The 17,813-nt window shown below is 35.7% G+C and overlaps 1 protein-coding gene across 4 annotated transcripts in view; it reads right to left on the bottom strand.

Moving 5' to 3' along the window:
- adam22 (ADAM metallopeptidase domain 22) overlaps window positions 1-17,813 on the bottom strand; it is a 74,569-nt gene that overhangs the window by 10,211 nt on the left and 46,545 nt on the right. For 2 of the 4 annotated variants that reach the window (XM_048152395.1, XM_048152396.1), the window contains exons 15-27: window positions 11,594-11,693; window positions 10,882-10,953; window positions 10,704-10,796; window positions 10,533-10,613; window positions 9,946-9,996; window positions 9,787-9,850; window positions 9,256-9,361; window positions 7,978-8,097; window positions 7,736-7,904; window positions 7,157-7,268; window positions 5,013-5,103; window positions 4,618-4,671; window positions 3,722-3,922 (exon numbers count right to left, since the gene is read on the bottom strand). In XM_048152395.1, coding sequence (XP_048008352.1) covers window positions 3,722-3,922; window positions 4,618-4,671; window positions 5,013-5,103; window positions 7,157-7,268; window positions 7,736-7,904; window positions 7,978-8,097; window positions 9,256-9,361; window positions 9,787-9,850; window positions 9,946-9,996; window positions 10,533-10,613; window positions 10,704-10,796; window positions 10,882-10,953; window positions 11,594-11,693 — 1,314 coding nt within the window. The remainder of the gene's footprint in view (window positions 1-3,721; window positions 3,923-4,617; window positions 4,672-5,012; window positions 5,104-7,156; window positions 7,269-7,735; window positions 7,905-7,977; window positions 8,098-9,255; window positions 9,362-9,786; window positions 9,851-9,945; window positions 9,997-10,532; window positions 10,614-10,703; window positions 10,797-10,881; window positions 10,954-11,593; window positions 11,694-17,813) is intronic. The other 2 variants (XM_048152398.1, XM_048152399.1) reach the window with 1 other exon arrangement.

Here is a 17,813-nt window from a genome sequence, read left to right on the forward strand (position 1 = left end):
GTACATTTTAATGTGCCTATCATGTCTTAATATATTGGATAAAATATTAAAATCACTGTTATTAAAGATAGAAAGATTAGATTAATTAGCTTTCTTTTATCACAATATCACAATTAAGTGAATGCGGGGTGATTGTGCTGCACTAACTTCTAACATGGAAAATTTAGCAATATATTAAGCAACAATGCAAAACAAGCTTTCATTAAAAATACTGCTGCAATTTATAATCATTTTATAGGTTTTCCATGAGTCCTCAATTTCAGTTTTTATTGACATCATGTACTTCCTTAAAGTTCTTAACTAAATTATAACAACTGCAGTATTCTTTTTTAAATACAGCATTTGTAAATCGTTGCAGAGATCAAAATATACTGTGAAGCAGGTGTGATCCATATCACTGTGATGAGCAGAACAAACACACTGAGATGAGCATGAGATCATGGAGATGGGACACCATGAAGACACTGACTTACTTACAGCCTCAGTATTAATGGTACTAGAGCCTGATAGGACTTTAACAATAGCCAAGAAAGAGACAAACAGACAGTTACAGCATTTTGAGACAACAACACAAATCTGCAGTGGAGAAGTCATCAAGGAAGCAATAAAAACCAGCAAGTCTTGACTAAAATGGCATCTTGTAGAAGGGACTGCATGCTTAATCTTAAAGTCTGTGCCAAATAAAACAGGAATTATTTAATACTTTTAATAATATAGTGATTCTAATTAATAGTCAAAGTTATTAATTACTATTATTATTACTATTAATATTGTCAAAAGCATGAATTGCCCCTTAAAGGATTAGTTCACTTCAGAATTAAAATTTTCTGATAATTTACTCACCCCCATGCCATCCAAGATGTTTATATCTTTCTATCTTCAGTCGGAAAGAAATTAAAGGTGCTAAAGAGGATGTTTTGTTTTATACATTTTTGCAATATTACTTGAAACTGTCTTTACTAACTGATAAAAGACTATTTATTAGGTGCACTGAAAGTAATAATATTAATATACATCATCTGTGCACGAGGTAGGGCCTTAAAAAGATCAGCCAATCGTTTACGCGATCATCACGTAAACGATTGGCCCTCTGGCTTGTCAATCACTGCCGTGACGTTCCTTGTGAGAGACGAGCGCGGCTGCGCGCTCCAGTAACTTTCCACACTCCACAGGCGCCGCATGCAATGTTTTTGTCAGGAGACAGGAGTAACAACTGCAGATTATGAGTTACCTGCGGTGAGTCCGACATAATGAATCCAAAAAACACGACACAGCGAATGCCGGTGGTAAACACTCGTGTTCCAATACTTTGTGTTCTAGTTTTGGGAGGCGTTCCTTTGAAGTGAGCTGTGAAGGAGGGGGGTTGTTCTTACGCATGCGCTCATTTCAAAAACTCAGTAACAGTCTTTGGATTCTCAGTCAACGAAAAAATCCTCTCTATCACCTTTAAGGTTTTTGAGGAAAACATTCCAGGATTTTTCCCCATATAGTGGACTTCACTGGGGTTTACCGGCTTGAAGGTCCAAATTGCAGTTTCAGTGGAGCTTCATAGGACTTTACACGATCCCAGCTGAGGAATAAGGGTCTTGTCTAGCAAAGCTGTCATTTTTTTTTTTTTTTAAATAAAAATTTATATACTTTTTAACCAAAAATGCTCATCTTGCACTAGCTCTGCAATGTGCCACGCATTACGTTATCACGTTGTAAAGGTCACACGTGATGTACGTGAAAGTACGAATCCAGTGTCTACAAAGCGAATGTGCAAAGACTAGGTCAAACGCCCTTTACAAAAAAAAGTTAAAACAATGATGTTTGACGATTTTGAAATTGGAGTTGAAAATAAGCTTTTCACCCTACTGTGGTATTCCCGGCTACATCATGCGTGACCTTTCCAATGTGATTACACAATGTGTGCCGGATCGCAGAGCAGTGCAAGATGAGCATTTGTGGTTAGTATATACATTTTTTTTTTTTTTTTTTAGAAAATGACTGAACATTTCGCTAGATAAGACCCTTATTCCTTGTCTGGGATTGTGTAGAGCCCTTTGAGGCTGCATTTAAAAACTGCAGTTTGGACCCCACTGAAGTCCACTATATGGAGAAAAATCCTGGAACGTTTTCCTCAAAAACCTTAATTTCTTTTCGACTGAATAAAGAAAGACAAACATCTTGGATGACATGGGGGTGAGTAAATTATTAGGAAATTTTAATTCTGAAGAGGTCCTTTAAAAAGAAAAACAATTTTCTTTCTTTTCTTTCTTTCTTTATGAGATTTCTTTAATATCTCAGTTGTATCTCCTAGACAGTAATGAGACTAAATTCAGAGTAAATGGTGACTTTGGCTCTGAGACGTTTCTCCTAAGGAAAATGCCCCACTAATCTCACATGTGTCTCCTCTAGAGTTTCAGAAGAGATCACAATGTCTCAGACTGTGTTCAGATTTACAGATACCTAAAGACTGCAATCGAAAGTTTTGTACTCAGACATTACTCGTCAATTTTTTAAGACTATCTGAGCTCTAAGCTTTAAGACCCTCCAGTGCTTCCCACACATAGACTTTACTTGGGTGGGCCGCCCACGTATAATAACGGCTGCCCAAGTATATTTGGAGGCACATTTTTGCTTTTATTATTTTTATCCTCTTATACTTTTATATCCGCGCAAGATAATAAAACCATCCGCGATCGATAAACTAGTCGTTTCGTACCTGCTCGTTATGTGTGCGTCAGAACTGTTTACTCCCGCTGACATTCCCACGGGCGCTGCATTTTGCAAAGTCACAAGGGGGCGCTGTTGCGCGTTCTACACTTCCACAGGCTCGCGTAACAGCGCTTCAGACTGCTTCAAAGTGATTCTGAATCAGTGAAAAGCGCAGATTTATGCCAAGCGATTGCTAATGAACACAAGTTGATGAATTATTACAAAGTCTACTTCATGGCCTTTATATAAAATGTTTTAGACAATTGTAAGAATCTGAAGGATCAGCCTGCAATAGTACAGACATTTCAAAATAAGAGTCCCGGTGTATTTCGGGCTTGTTTATAATTAAAAGTCACACGCTAAGTTTTTCTTTTTCTTTTGGGCATTATTGGTATTTTGGTTACACAATAAATTGTATTTAATTTGATTTCCATTTAATTCATAGTAAATTATTGTAGTCTCCCCCACAGGAAGAAAAGACTAAGAACATTATTTGACACATATATTATTCATTTTATAAATTTTACTAGTAAAATCTGTGTCCCATTCACAGAGAGACACTATATGACAGCAAGGAGAACATAGGAAAAGGTGAACCATTTAAATGCTGTAATTTTGCATAATTTACAGTGCATAATAATGCATAATATTAGTATGTAAATAAATGTAATATGCCATGCAATTAAAATTAATTTCAATAAATAAAAATACTGTTAAAAATCACATTATTTGTTTGTCACATGTAGTAGACCATTTTTGTGTCGTGGGTAATAGGAGGATTTTCCCCCGGCTACCACCGCAAGTATATTTCAAACCTGTGGGAAGCACTGCTCTCTGTCACCAATTTTGCTCATTTATGTCAAATGTCTCAAAAGTATTTTCACAGAAGCATCTGAGACAAAGTTGATACTTAAATTAAACAATTGAAAACTCCAAGTTTTTTGAGCTCTCAAAGTAAACTTTCACTATTTTTTAGCAGAGCAGGCAAAGCGATGAAGATGAAGATGGAGATGAAGCACACCTGAAGCCGAACAGAGAGATGTTTTGGCTGATGGAGGGGATAGAGGGGGTGAAAGAGCAGGTGTTGATCTGGAGGTGAGACAGGTAAGCAGACCTCTTCTTGGAGCTGCTTCCAGAGTTTGAGCTCACGCCCTGCGGCATGTCACTGTAGAGAGAATCCGCGTCTCCAGGCTTCTTCACGTAATCACCCGGAGGCATTTGACTGACAAACAGAAAAAGGATTGATCTGAAAACTGGGCTGGGAATATCATCCACCAGCAAAATCTGATCCCTTAGAAAAATATATACACTACCGTTCAAAAGTTTGGTGTCAGTAAGGTTTTTGTTGAAAGAAATTAAAACTTTTATTCAGCAAGGATGCATTAAATTGATCAAAAGAGACAGTAAAAACATTTATAATCTTACAAAAGTTTCTAATGTTTATATTCAACAAAGAATCCTGAAAAAACAATGCATCAGTTTCCACAAAATATTAAGCAATGTTTTCAACATTGATAATAATAAGAAATGTTTCTTGAGCATAAAATCAGCATATTAGAATGATTTCTGAAGGATCATGTGACACTGAAGTCTGGAGTAATGATGCTGAAAATTCAGCTTTGCGTCATGGGAATAAATTACATTTTAAAAAATATTTAAATAGAAAACAGACAATATTACTATTTGTACTGTATTTCTGATCAAATAAATGCAGCCTTGGTGAGCATAAGAGACTTCTTTCAAAAATATTAAAAATCTTACCTACCCAAACTTTTGCCACAATGTAATACTTAGGGTAATATGCTTGTTCAAATCCTTATATATGAGCATTAATAATAGCCTTAGAAATAATTCAAAACTTTCCTTTACACAACACATAAAAGCGCACTCATAAAATGAAGAGAAAGCTGAACAAACCGACAGAATCTTCTGTGTACTTCAGATTCAACATACTGACGCTGTCTGTAGCTCCTTCATGGGGAGAAAAATAATTAACTAAATAAAAGTCAAGAGAAAATCATAATAAAATAACAAATCTATATATAAAATGGCAATTTAAAGGGACAGTTCACTCAAAAATGTCATATCAATTCCAAAACTGTATGTATGACTTTTTCTCTTCCGTGGAGCACAACAGAGAAAATTTATGAATATCTCTTTATGAGATGCTCTTCAGAGAAAGAAATTCAAGTCTGGAACAACATGAGGGTGAGTACATGATGATACAATTTTCATTATTGGATGGACTGTCACTTTAGGCAAAGTTTAATAATGTTTTCAGCTAGTGCGACATCTGTAGTCATGTGACTCACTTGTATCCCCATGCAGAAATGCCTAGAATCAGTGCAAGGACCAGGATAGAGCCAGCGATGGCCCCGATGATGATGTTAGTAGTTGTGATGCCTGTCAGAGGAACAGAATGTTTAATCTGTTGCCATGGCAACTAGCAGACAACACTGACCTGCAATCATCTGGACAAAGCAAAATTAATCTGGATCATGATTCATATTTATGTTTGATTTAGAATTTTGTTTGTTTTGTCCGGTTGACCGCATGACAAAATCAATCTGGAATAAAGACAGATAGAGACAGGAACTAGAAAAAAGATTTAGATAAAAATTCATGACTCGTTCTCTCCACGGAGGCTGTATGTTAAAGGCATTCATACAAATCAAATCCATAAAACAGGGTATATGACGAGGTTTATAACAACACAGCACGGCAGATAAACACTGTTAGCTTTCATTCAGACAGAAACACGGAGGAATGATGGGGTGAGTAAACGACAAAACGACAGAGAAGAAACAACAACAAACAACAACTCAAATCTAAACTCACTGTCACTCCAGCAAAAGACATGAGCCTGTCCACAAAGAACGAGTGCATATAAACAAAAGCCATGAAACAGAAAAATCAAAAGAGAAATTAAAAGCGTGTGAAATGTGTGAGTGGTGAATGAACTGTTGAACAGGAATATGATAACAGAACAGAAGAATAACAGACTAATGAAAAATGAAATTATTATATCTTGATATTTTTAAACATATTTGTTAAATCCTAATATTTATGTATTTAGTTTTTTCAATAACAGGAGCCATCAAACTTAGTCTAACTATGGAAGCTTGTTTTCACCTTGAAATAAAAAATAAAAAAGGTGATTGCGAACTTTTATCTCACAATTCTGACTTTTTCTTCTTGCAATTGCGAGATATAAACACAATTGCCAGTTATAAAGTCAGAATTGCAAGTTATACAGTCAGAATTGCGTGATATAAAGTCAGAATTGAGAGTTATAGTCAGAATTGTGAGATATAAACACAATTCTGAGAAATATAAGATGCAGTTGCAAGTTTATATCACGAAATTCTGACTTTATAACTCACAATTGTGTTTATATCTCAAAATTCTGAGAAAAAAAGTCAGAACTGTGACATATAAAGTCAGAACTGCGTGATAAAAACTCGCAATTGCAAGAAAAAAAGTTAGGATTACAACTTAATATCTCACAATTCTGACTTTATATCACGCAATTCTGAGGAAAAAAGTCAGAATTGTGTGATAAAAAGTCACAATTACCTTTCTTTTCTTTTTTTTTACAAGCTTCCATACCTAACAGTCCTAACCTAATTAGATTCAAACTAGGCTATGAAACGATTAATCGCGATTAATCACATACAAAAAAGTTTGAGTTTGCCTAATATATGTGGGTAAACTGTGTGTAATTAATATGTATATATAAATACACACAAATTAATGTATATATTTAAAAGAAATATGTTAAGTACACAATATTTTTATAATATAAATGATAGAAAATATAAATAAATGCATATACTTGTAAATATTTCTCAAATATATACATGAACGTGTTTGTATTTATATATACATAATAATTACACACAGTTCACCCACATATATTAGGCAAATTCAAATGTTTATTTTGTATGCGATTAATCGCAATTAATCGTTTGACAGCCCTAATTCAAACTGTTTAACGTAAGAACTAATTTTATGTAAAATGTCTATTAAATAATCTGTAAGTTCTATTCTGTTCACTAAATAAATTTAAATTATTTAAAAAAATCCTTCAGTGAGTTAATATCGCTGGTGCCACCATTTCATGTTGTGCTTAAGAAAACAACTTACGATAGTGGTAAATCGCTGTAATGCACTGCATCACATGGCTTATTACTTTAATTTTGACATATTTTATTTATATACTTGTTTTATTGAAATTACCTATGAAATATGTTCAGAAATGGCACCTCTTCTGATTTTTAACTTTGGTAATGAAGAGTTCACACTTGCTGGAGGCCTTTACATATAACCACCATGTCTTCTGTCATCATCTTTTTTGTAATGTGTGCTGATAAAGGATCTCTGAGTAGTGGAAGTATGACTGGTTCTGTGCATCATCCTTTTGTGAAGTCTAAGAGAAAGTGGAAGTTTGGCCTACCTGATGGCCTGGGAGTGGGACGCACCAGCAGGTAACTCAAAGGAGAGGTGGAGTTACAGTCCTCACCTGCCCAGCCCAGGTCACACACACACCTGAGCTCATTACTGCACACCTACAACACACACACACACACAAAGATACCACAGTAATGAACAGCATTTCAACTAAAAGCTACAATTAAAGAACATGCAGGAATCAGTGAATCGTTTATTTATATATTAAATATTCGGGGTAATAAACACATATTTGGTATTAAATCAAAAATAACTCTTAGAGGAGTTCAATCTGACCCACAGCATGATTTGAGAAAAAAAAATATTTTAAATTATACTATTTAAAAGTAATTTAATTGTTTCTTTTTAATTAAATTTAGACTAATTATTATTGTTTTTTATTATTATTTATATATGCATAATAAAATATATTTAAATACACTCATTTTATGTATTTGTTTAGCCAAAATGTATTTTTAGCTTTAATTTATTCTGTTGCATGTTACAGTTAATGTCATCATTTCAGCTGAAACTGGATCAGTGGGTGACACAACTGTCCTAGTTCAAACCACACACAATCTCTCACCCCATGTCCGGAGCAGATCACCCTTTCATTGGTGCCGGGGCACGTGCTGAAGTTGAACTCTTGCACTGGGAGGCATTTGTGGTTAAAGCAGATGCGATCCGTCCCACATGCCGTTCCATCCTCGACGTATCCCAGATCAGTGTCGCCATCAATCAGCACATGCCCTCCACTGAAACATTCACACTTACTTTAGGAAAATCAATCAACACATAGAAACCTGAAGTGAGTGTCTCTGACTGTACCTGCAGTCCAGTGAGGCGCTGTGCTGGGCCACTGAGAAAGAAGTCAAACCTCCCTGTAACTCCCCTAGTCTGGGTGCTGGAGAAATGTTGGAGCAGAGCAGGTATCCACAGTGTACATCCCTGAAAACACACACGTGCACACTTTTTAATCTCTTGTTTTTCTAAGTTAACTGATCTTACACATGCTTTAAAGGGGAAGTTCAACCAAAACTGAAAATTCTGTCATTAATTACTCACCTTCATGTTATTACAATCCCGTAAGACCTTCGTTCATCTTCGGAACACAAATTAAGATATTTTTGATGAAATCCAAGAGTTTTCTAATCCCCCATAGAAAGCAATGTGATTCTTGTCTCTTCATAACATTAAGGTTGAACCCTGTAGTCACATGGACTATTTTAACAATGTCTTTACTACCTTTCTGGGCCTTGAAAGTGGTAATTGCATTGCTGTCTATAGAGGGGTCAAAGAGCTCTCAGATTTAATCAAAAATATCTTAATTTGTGTTCCGAAGATGAACGAAGGTCTTACGGGTGAAGAAAGACATGAGGTTGAGTAATTAATTAAAGAATTTTCTGTAAACTAACCCTTTATTGACTTGACTCAAATTTGATCAATACTAGTAATTAAAATGAAAATAATACCATAATAATCATGAAAAAAGTAATTAGCACAGGGTTCCTTCAAAACTTGGAAATTATGTAATTTTAAAGTAATTTTAAATATATATGAAGAGTTCCATTGCAAAAATCTGTAAGTGTCATCTGACATTTTCTTCTAAAATGATCATTTTGATCAGACTCCTATTTATGTTTCATTATTTCACTTTAATGGCAATGAAAAGGACTTACGGATTGCCATTAAAGTGAAATTACTGAACCTAAACATAGAAGCCTGATAGAAACGCTCATTTTAGAAGAAAATTTCAGATGGCACTTAGAGGCTTTTGCAAGTCTTCAAATATACACATATATATCAGGGGTGTTTCCTCCGAAGAAGCAAGGGAAGCAGTTCCTCCTCAAAAAATTAGGATGAGAAAATAATCCATATTACAAAATTAAAACAATGTAAATGTTACAAAATGTGACAATAAGAAGTGTACAAGTCACTTGTTTTTCTAAAGAAACACTGTCCAACAGCGACACCCACAGGTAAAGTTACGGGGGAGTCCACGTCTCTTGTGCCTCCCTTGGAGCTCATAGAGAATGAACAGAGCCTGTAGCGTGCGGTGGGTTTTGTGGGGGAAAAGTCAAACTTAACTATGACAGTTAAACTCACTGTTTTTTGCACTGAATCCAGGTGTCTTTGTCACGGCCACAGTTGCCCTTTTCTGTGCCCTCAATGTTGAGTTTCTCATAGCAAAACTTATCAGCTGATGTTGCTTCTTTAGAAACAAAAACATCACACTAATCAAAATCACACCAGAACCACCCACCAACAAAAAAACAAACAAACATATTTCAAACAGCAGGAAGAGATTTTATTATCGTTAACTAAAACTATTAAAAACTGTTTTTGGTAATTAAAATATAAATATCAGATGAAAGACTTAAAAATTTGAAATGTTGCATTGGCAGCTAACTTAAATATGTTTACGTTGAAGTTACGTGGAAAATTACTACAACTAAAACTGAAAAAAAAAAACTATATTAAAGCTAAATATAAATATAAAAAAACTAATAAAAATGACAAAAGCACAAAAAATTACTAAAACTAAAATGGAAACTGAAAATATAAAAATAAAAGCAAATTCAAAATATATAAATACTGTAATAGTATATAAATAATACTAAAATAACTGTCACTCACTCTCTCCCCAGAGGTACTTGCACTGCCTGTCTTTGGTTTTGCATCTGCCATTGAAACATCTTCCCTGAAATTAGATAAAATGAAGAAAAATAGGTCACATTGACATATCACATAATATAAAATAATAAATTGCCACTATATTTCATATATAAAACTCACTTGGTCTTTCTCACATGTGTACCCATCCATCTTGTGTAGGTTTGGAGGACACTGTGAAAAATATATTGAGTTTTACACTTTAAATGTAACATACACCATTCAAAATTCTTCACTCCAGCAAAGTAAAAGAGCATGTTTATATTGGGATATAATTTACTGTTTTTAAAAGTATGTAATATGCACAATGCAGTGCAGTCCATATACCAGTAGGATTTGTGAATTTTATGTATGCATGGAATGACCTACTAGATTTGCAGACAACAGACAGCAGAGCACACTGTATGGATTTTTTTATGTGTTTGACACTGTAGTAATATCTTGACTGCCAAGTGAGTGCCATACATTAAATTCAAAGATTAATATGCAAAAAAAGATAGATGATAACTGGACACCACTCACTAAAAAAGGCATGCAACATGTGACTTAATTGTTCAAAATGTTTAGTCACATAAAAAATGCATTTTTTTTTTCTTTTTAAATTGTATACAGTATCCAGTACATACTGTGCAGTATGCTAGTATTTCAAACACAGCCAAACTCTGTTGTATTAGTCCATTAATTCTACTGCTGTAGGATGTGTCGTTCACCTGGCTGGAGTTCCCAGTGCACATTTCCGGTATGTCACAATCATTGACAGCCTCACGACAAATTTCACCCATAAACTCCAGCTACAGAAACAGCACAAGGATCATTAAAAAAAAAAAAAAAAATCACACAAACAGAAGGCTGCAGATTTTCTTGTACGACTCAGCGCATACCTGGCAGTTTTTACAACAGAGACCATCACTGCATTTGGCTCCCTGAGTCAACATACATTTCTTGCAGCAGTTCTCCCCTTCTCTAGCACACTCCTGCATAAAGACAGGGGGGGGAAAAACACATTACATAAGCAGTCCCAGATTATTGTGATCATGATGTTGATGTAAGATCACTCACGGCTGGGCTTCCACAGTCACACTCTTCTCCTGCCTCCACAAAACCATTTCCACACTCTGGAGGATCCAAGAGCTACAAAAAGAGAGAAGGAGAGAGAGAGAGAGAGAGAGAGAGAGAGAGAGGAACTCTGTTCATTTGCACCATTTATTTGTTAATTTATTGCACTAATGTTATTTCACATATATTACTTATTCATACACATATATTGTAACATATAAAAGAACTGATTTCTATTTTAATATATTTTAAAATGTATTGTATTGCTGTGATGACATTTAATTACTTTATTTGATGGCTTAATTACTCCAGTCTTCAGTGTCACATGATCCTTCAAAAATCATTCTAATATGCTGATTTGGTGCTCAAGAAATATTTCTTATTATAATCAATGCTGAAAACTGTTGTGTTTAATATTTTTGTGGAAACCATGAAACATTTTTTCCCCATATTCTTTGAATATAAAGTTCAGCACATATTAATATGTAAATATAATGAATATAAAGAACGGCAAATATTAATAATTTTTGAACAGAAGTCTTTACTATGGAAGCTTGTTTCCGCCACTAAATAAAAAAATTTAAAAGGTAAGTGCGACTTTTTATCTCACAATTCTGACTTTTTTTCTCAGAATTGCGAGATTTATACTATGTTGATAGTGCTGTGCTAAGGAAAGTAAATGCTATGAACACAGACAGAACTGAAGCGGGTTTACCTTTGAAGGTTTATTGAAGAGACACGCACCACCTCCACTGTTCAGGAATTCATGATACTCTTCCACGTTACAGTCAGAAAATCTCTCGGGTAAGTAGAAGCTGTTACAGAGAACCACAAAACACTAGAGTCATAATGCCCAATTTTCTTTGATTCACACAATAACTGAAACAGGCTATACAAATAAGTGTAACACTATCAAATTCACATGAGCTTATACTGAAAAGCAACTATTCTTGCCTCAGTAACCACATTTACATGCACACTGTTTTCCGATTAAAGTATTCTAACCCTTATTTAGAAAAAAATTCCCATATACTGCACATGTAATCATCATAATCCAAACAAACTGACAAGCAGATTCTTTTCCCACTACTCCCTTATGGAAATACTGGAAGTGCTTACCAGTAGAGGATGTGTAGATGTAAATGAACAAGTGGATAATCCAATTCCAAATAAAAAGTACAGCATTTCCGATTATTACAGGGAAATGCCAGCTGCCTTATTCAGATTGGTTTATGGTAATCAAGTTAAATCACGTTTACATGACACATAAATAATTAGAATACAACCATTTCAAAATCAAAATGTTCATGTAAACGTGGTCACTGTTGTGGTAAATTTCTAATGGGGCAAATTTACTGCTAAAAATTTTAGTCTTGGAATAAAAAATAGGTTTAATGTGAACTGGTCACACTTAATGTAAACATCAGTCTGGTTAGTGGCTACTGACTCAATTTCATTCAGACCAGGAGAGGGCAGGACTCAGACACAAAGAACAACAAAACACACCATACAAACACAAGGACCACAGCAACCAAATTGGGTGAAAATGGAAGAATCTGTCAATTCCCTGTCATGTGTTTACAGGCATTTCTGGACCTTTTCAATATGACGGATGTGCTGTGTATTGCATTATATAAATAACAGTTGCTAACTGTAGAATTTATGTATTTATATCTATTCTCTAAAACCAGGATTCCCAACATTTTTTTCAGATGAACCACTTTGAATTAAATATGTATTTGAAGCCCCCCTGAGATTTAAAGTCAATATTTCAATAATTTAACACATTTGCATGTTTATGATTCTCTGATGTCAGTTAATGGTCACATTACAAATTTGTAGGGCTGTCCTCAACTAAAGATTTTTCTGGTCGACTAGTAGTCATTCATTTTAAGTGATTAGTCGACTAATCGCGCACCAGCAGAAGTTATGATCATAAATGCATTGGGGAAAACAGCAAGGAGATTGCTTTAAAGGTGCCCTAGAATCAAAAATTGAATTTACCTCGGCATAGTTGAATAACAAGAGTTCAGTACATGGAAAAGACATACACTGAGTTTCAAACTCCATTGCTTCCTCCTTCTTATGTAAATCTCATTTGTTTAAAAGACCTCCGGAAAACAGGCGAGCAAGGACAATAGCGAAAAATGGCAGATGGAGATGGTTATTATAACTGACATGATCCATGATTACATGATATTTTTAGTGATATTTGTAAATTGTCGTTCTAAATGTTTCGTTAGCATGTTGCTAATGTACTGTTAAATGTGGTTAAAGTTACAATCGTTTATTACTGTATTCACGGGGACAAGAGCCGTCGCTATTTTCATTTTTAAACACTTGCAGTCTGTATAATTCATAAACACAACTTAATTCTTTGTAAATCTCTCCAACAGTGTAGCATTAGCCCGTTAGCCACAGAGCATAGCCTCAAACTCATTCAGAATCAAATGTAAACATCCAAATAAATACTATACTCACAGGAATCGATGCATGCATGCAGCATGAATGACGAACATCTCGTAAAGATCCATTTGAGGGTTATATTAGCTGTGTGGACTTTGTTTATGCACTGTATAACTGCACTTATAGTCGAGAGCTCGGGAGGACAGTGAGCGAGAGATTTAAAGGGGCCGCAGCCTGAATCGGTGCATATTTAATGATGCCCCAAAATAAGCAGTTAAAAAAATTAATTAAAAAAAATCTATGGGGTATTTTGAGCCGAAACTTCACAGACACATTCAGGGGACACCTTAGACTTATATTACATCTTTTGAAAAGACGTTCTACGGCACCTTTAACATTTTAATAATTAATTGATAAACTAGTGTTTTCAGTATTTTCGGCTGCAGATGAAGTTGACGATGCTGACTCGTCATCTCCGCAGTATATGCACGTTTCATTTGGATCACATAACCAGAGAATATTTGTTTTGCATTTGAATTGGTTCATTTAAAAGTAGACATTGCGATTTCTTGGATATATTTTTCATGTCTGTAAGTTTACATGAAGTTTTGGTTCTTTTTTTTTCTTCTTTTTTTGGTGCGCTCAAGTTCACAGAGAGATGGCAGAAAGGGCAAGGTTTGCTTTCGTTATTTTACAAAAGCACTGTGAATGCATACAAATAAAAGTAGACTCTTCACAGATTCAAAAGATGTATTACTCTTAACTGTATGACCAAAAATGACTGAGTATTAAGTGCAAGAGATCGCACAGGTGCCTCCATGTTAGCTGTCATGCAATAAGCGCACTACTATTCAGCTTTCACACTCCACACAAACACTTGAATGGCCCACATTTTTCTAGGTTAACGTTAAAAGTGAGCAGACGTAAAGCTGCTACTACTTACATGTTTCAGGTGATAAGCTATATTTGAGGTCGATGAACGATAGGTGAGCATTTGGATGCCCTGCCCAATGTACTGTAATTACCACACAGCTGTAAACACAGCTGTTAAAGATCTGTCCGTCACAGACCGCGTGATTTTGCCACTTCCTGTGGATTTTTTTTCTTTGACTAAGCGACTGATAAAATTTTGGTCAACTAAGCATCTTCTAGTCGATTATTAGTGGGCAGCCCTACAAATTTGGGAACCCTAGTTTTGGAAACCCTGGTCCAAATTACCCAAATCACTCTCTTTTTTTAGGCAAATCCTCTGATTCTGATGACACTTTCATAGCTTTTGCTTCCTCATTCTATCCATCCACTACACCCTCCCTTTGATGTAAATCGCAGTTTCTCCTCTTGTAAACACAGAGGTGTGGCAGTACAGTCAAATCATACAGTATCAGGAGAACGCTGAACGCTGCTCAGCCTGTATCAGCCGGGTTGCTGCCCTCAATATCCTGCAGAGATTATTCCGAAGCAGTAAGCACTATTCCAATCTGTAACAATCTGCAACAATGCAGTTTCAGGAAGCCTTAACCGCAGGCTGCGAATCAATAAGTGCATATCTCACATTATGCCTTATACAAGTGGTTACTCTTCGTTTACCAGACGCTGAGTGTGTTCCTGGAATAACAGGGCACCTTGTCTTACCTGCTCGAGCATTGGTAATTAATTTTAAAGTGTTGCAGACATTTTCACAGGATTGTTAACAGCAGGAAGACAAACTTAAAGGGGAAAACAGAGAACACAAAACATCCTGCCACATTAACACTGGAGTTAGTGGATCAGATCGGACATGCAGGCTGCACGGAAAATAAAACTCCTCAAAACATCTATCAATGGAGAGACAGATCAACATGAGCGTGTCTGTCTGAAAGGCCATTGATACTGGTGTTAATAACATGAGCCGTGAGAGTGTGCTGTAGCTTTCAGGAAATGATGGATATATATATATCAAAAACAACCCAAATACAATGTATGTATGTGCATGTTGGAACCAGAGGACTTTCTCATACTCAGAAGTTTGGACTTTTTGTCCCAATAGTCCCATATTCTCCTGATAGTGAGAAAGAGCTTAGCTTGGTGTGGTGATTGCAACACTTTTTCTCTCAGTTTATGAACTTCTACAAATGATATTTAAGCTTTCAAAGGAAATGTTTGCATTGATAAAAAAAATGGTTAATGACTACTTAATGTGTTCAGAACCATGACTTGCGAAGAGAAGAAGTCTTATCTGAGAAGCTAAGCACACAGCAAGACGGAGGGCGAACACACACTGAGAGTGCTGGTGTGAATTTCAGCTAACGTCCTGTCAGTAAGCCATATATCAGGTGACAGATGTCAGTCACATAATTCTGATTATCTGATTGTATTATAAAAGAGTTTTGTGTTTGGAGGTTGATTGTGTGTGTATCACGGAGGCTTTATGACATTTGGCATTAGCGTGAAATCATGATCGTTCTGTTCTGATTGTGAATGACTGCAGACAGTTTTAAACTGTTTAAAGGGGTCATATCTCGAAAAATTAGTTACATGCATACAATATGTTTCGGAACTCAACACCTCCTCCACATTCCAAAAAGAACGTTTTTTAAACGATGCTGCAAAAACAGCTAGTTCTGAAATCTTTATGGTTATAACCACACACGGATGCCAACTGGGTGTTCAGCTACTTGATTTTGGTATGGATTGTTTTTTTTTGCAAAAAGGCTTTTACTCAAAGTGATAGTTCACCCAAAAATGAAAATTTGCTGTTAATTTACTCACCCTCAGGCCATCCAAGATGTAGGTGACTTCAGCAGAACAGTAAAGAAGACATCTGCTGTTCTTCAGCAGAACAGTAAAGAAGATTTTTAGCTGAAACCTCTGTGATTCATATAATGGAAGTCAATGGGTGCCGTTACTTTGAGATTCAAAAAAACATGCAGACAAAAAAAATCTCAAAATGTTTTAATCTCAAAGTGACAGCACCCATTGACTTTCATTATATGAATCACAGAGGACCTTGGTTTCAGCTAAAAAAATCTTCTTTACTGTTCTGCTGAAGAAAAAAAGCCACCTACATCCTAAATGGCCTGAGGTTGAGTAAATTAACAACAAATTTTCATTTTGGGGTGAACTGTCACTTCAATTATGGGCTAGTTCAAACAATATTGAACCTGAAAGGGTGGAAAATACTGAAAAACCTTGGCTAATATGATCAGGAACAAAATAAACGATTAAAAATGCATGATATGACCCCTTTAAAATGAGAGGAGACCATAAGTCCCCTCGTAACGAAAAATGTCCCACTATGTCGGCCGAATTAAAAAACAGTAAAAAAATTTAAGAGAGCACACAGGAAACTGCAGAATGTTCCAACATAATGCACTTCCGCCATAGTGCACTCTTGACTGAATAAAATTAAGGCCATAATGCTATTAGATGGAGTGAGGGGGCGAGGCTGATGTGACTCAGCAGCTGACTGGTCGACAGGACACGAGCGAGTAGCATGACACAGCCAAGCGTCTGCTCACCTGCTGTCCCATTCGGGAACAAGGGGAAACGCAAAAGGTATTAAAACACGGATATAGACAAACCAACACACACAGATGCACACTGTGACATGAACAAACACCAATCACATCACACGTATCTGATCACCTCACATCACGGCATTTCTTGCACGACCACTGTGAACATTTCTGACTGTTTTAGGCATGAATACTAATAATCAGTTGTGCTTTGCTACTTTTCACTTCGACTCTGACAAACACCGTTTGTGAATATTAAGATTACTTAAAAAGTTCCAGGATAAATTTGAATCATGAACAGTGAAATGTCAATGTCCACACGTGAAATGTCAACAGTGGAGAGCCAAAAATATAAAATTGGATTAAAATGATCAATAACACTTTCTCATGACATTTTGAGGATACTGTGTTCTAATTTTAAACAGCAGTTCATAGGTCAGTCCCACAAAAACATCTTATTTCACCCCAATATCAACAGAAAAACAACAACAACAGCTTATATTTGGCATGAAGTCAACTGTATCAGAACTATAAAGATATATATATAACAACAGGGATAAGAATGAGGTTATTTTTGGCATTACAGTAATAAGATTTGATCTTATGGAGGGTAGAGGGATATAGGGTGAAATATGAATCTGAAATGTGCTTATTTTGTGGAAAGTTTTGTGAGATTCACCCTCACAGATTGCAATGCTAATCTGCCCATCCAGCAACAGTCTGTGAGGTTCCAGTGAAAATGAAAACAGGACACAGATACTGTATGAGTAAGCACAGAGACAGATGAATTGAGATGCCAAATTATTTACTGCCACCTAGTGGACTTTCATGAGAAACAGTGTTTAAATCTGTCTCAGTTTCTCACTAGCTGCCAGTTAACAACATCTGACCTGACAGAAAGTGTTATGGATCAGCGAGTGGCACAAATTTCAAACACTGTTACTTTGAGTACATTTAATGTAACGTTATTAAAGCAACAAAACACAGGAACACAGACTCAGCACAAAGAATGACAGGCTGTTTTAGTAAGACTAA

The sequence above is a fragment of the Megalobrama amblycephala genome, linkage group LG13 (genome assembly GCF_018812025.1).
Source record: "Megalobrama amblycephala isolate DHTTF-2021 linkage group LG13, ASM1881202v1, whole genome shotgun sequence".
NCBI classification, from domain to species: Eukaryota; Metazoa; Chordata; class Actinopteri; order Cypriniformes; family Xenocyprididae; genus Megalobrama; species Megalobrama amblycephala.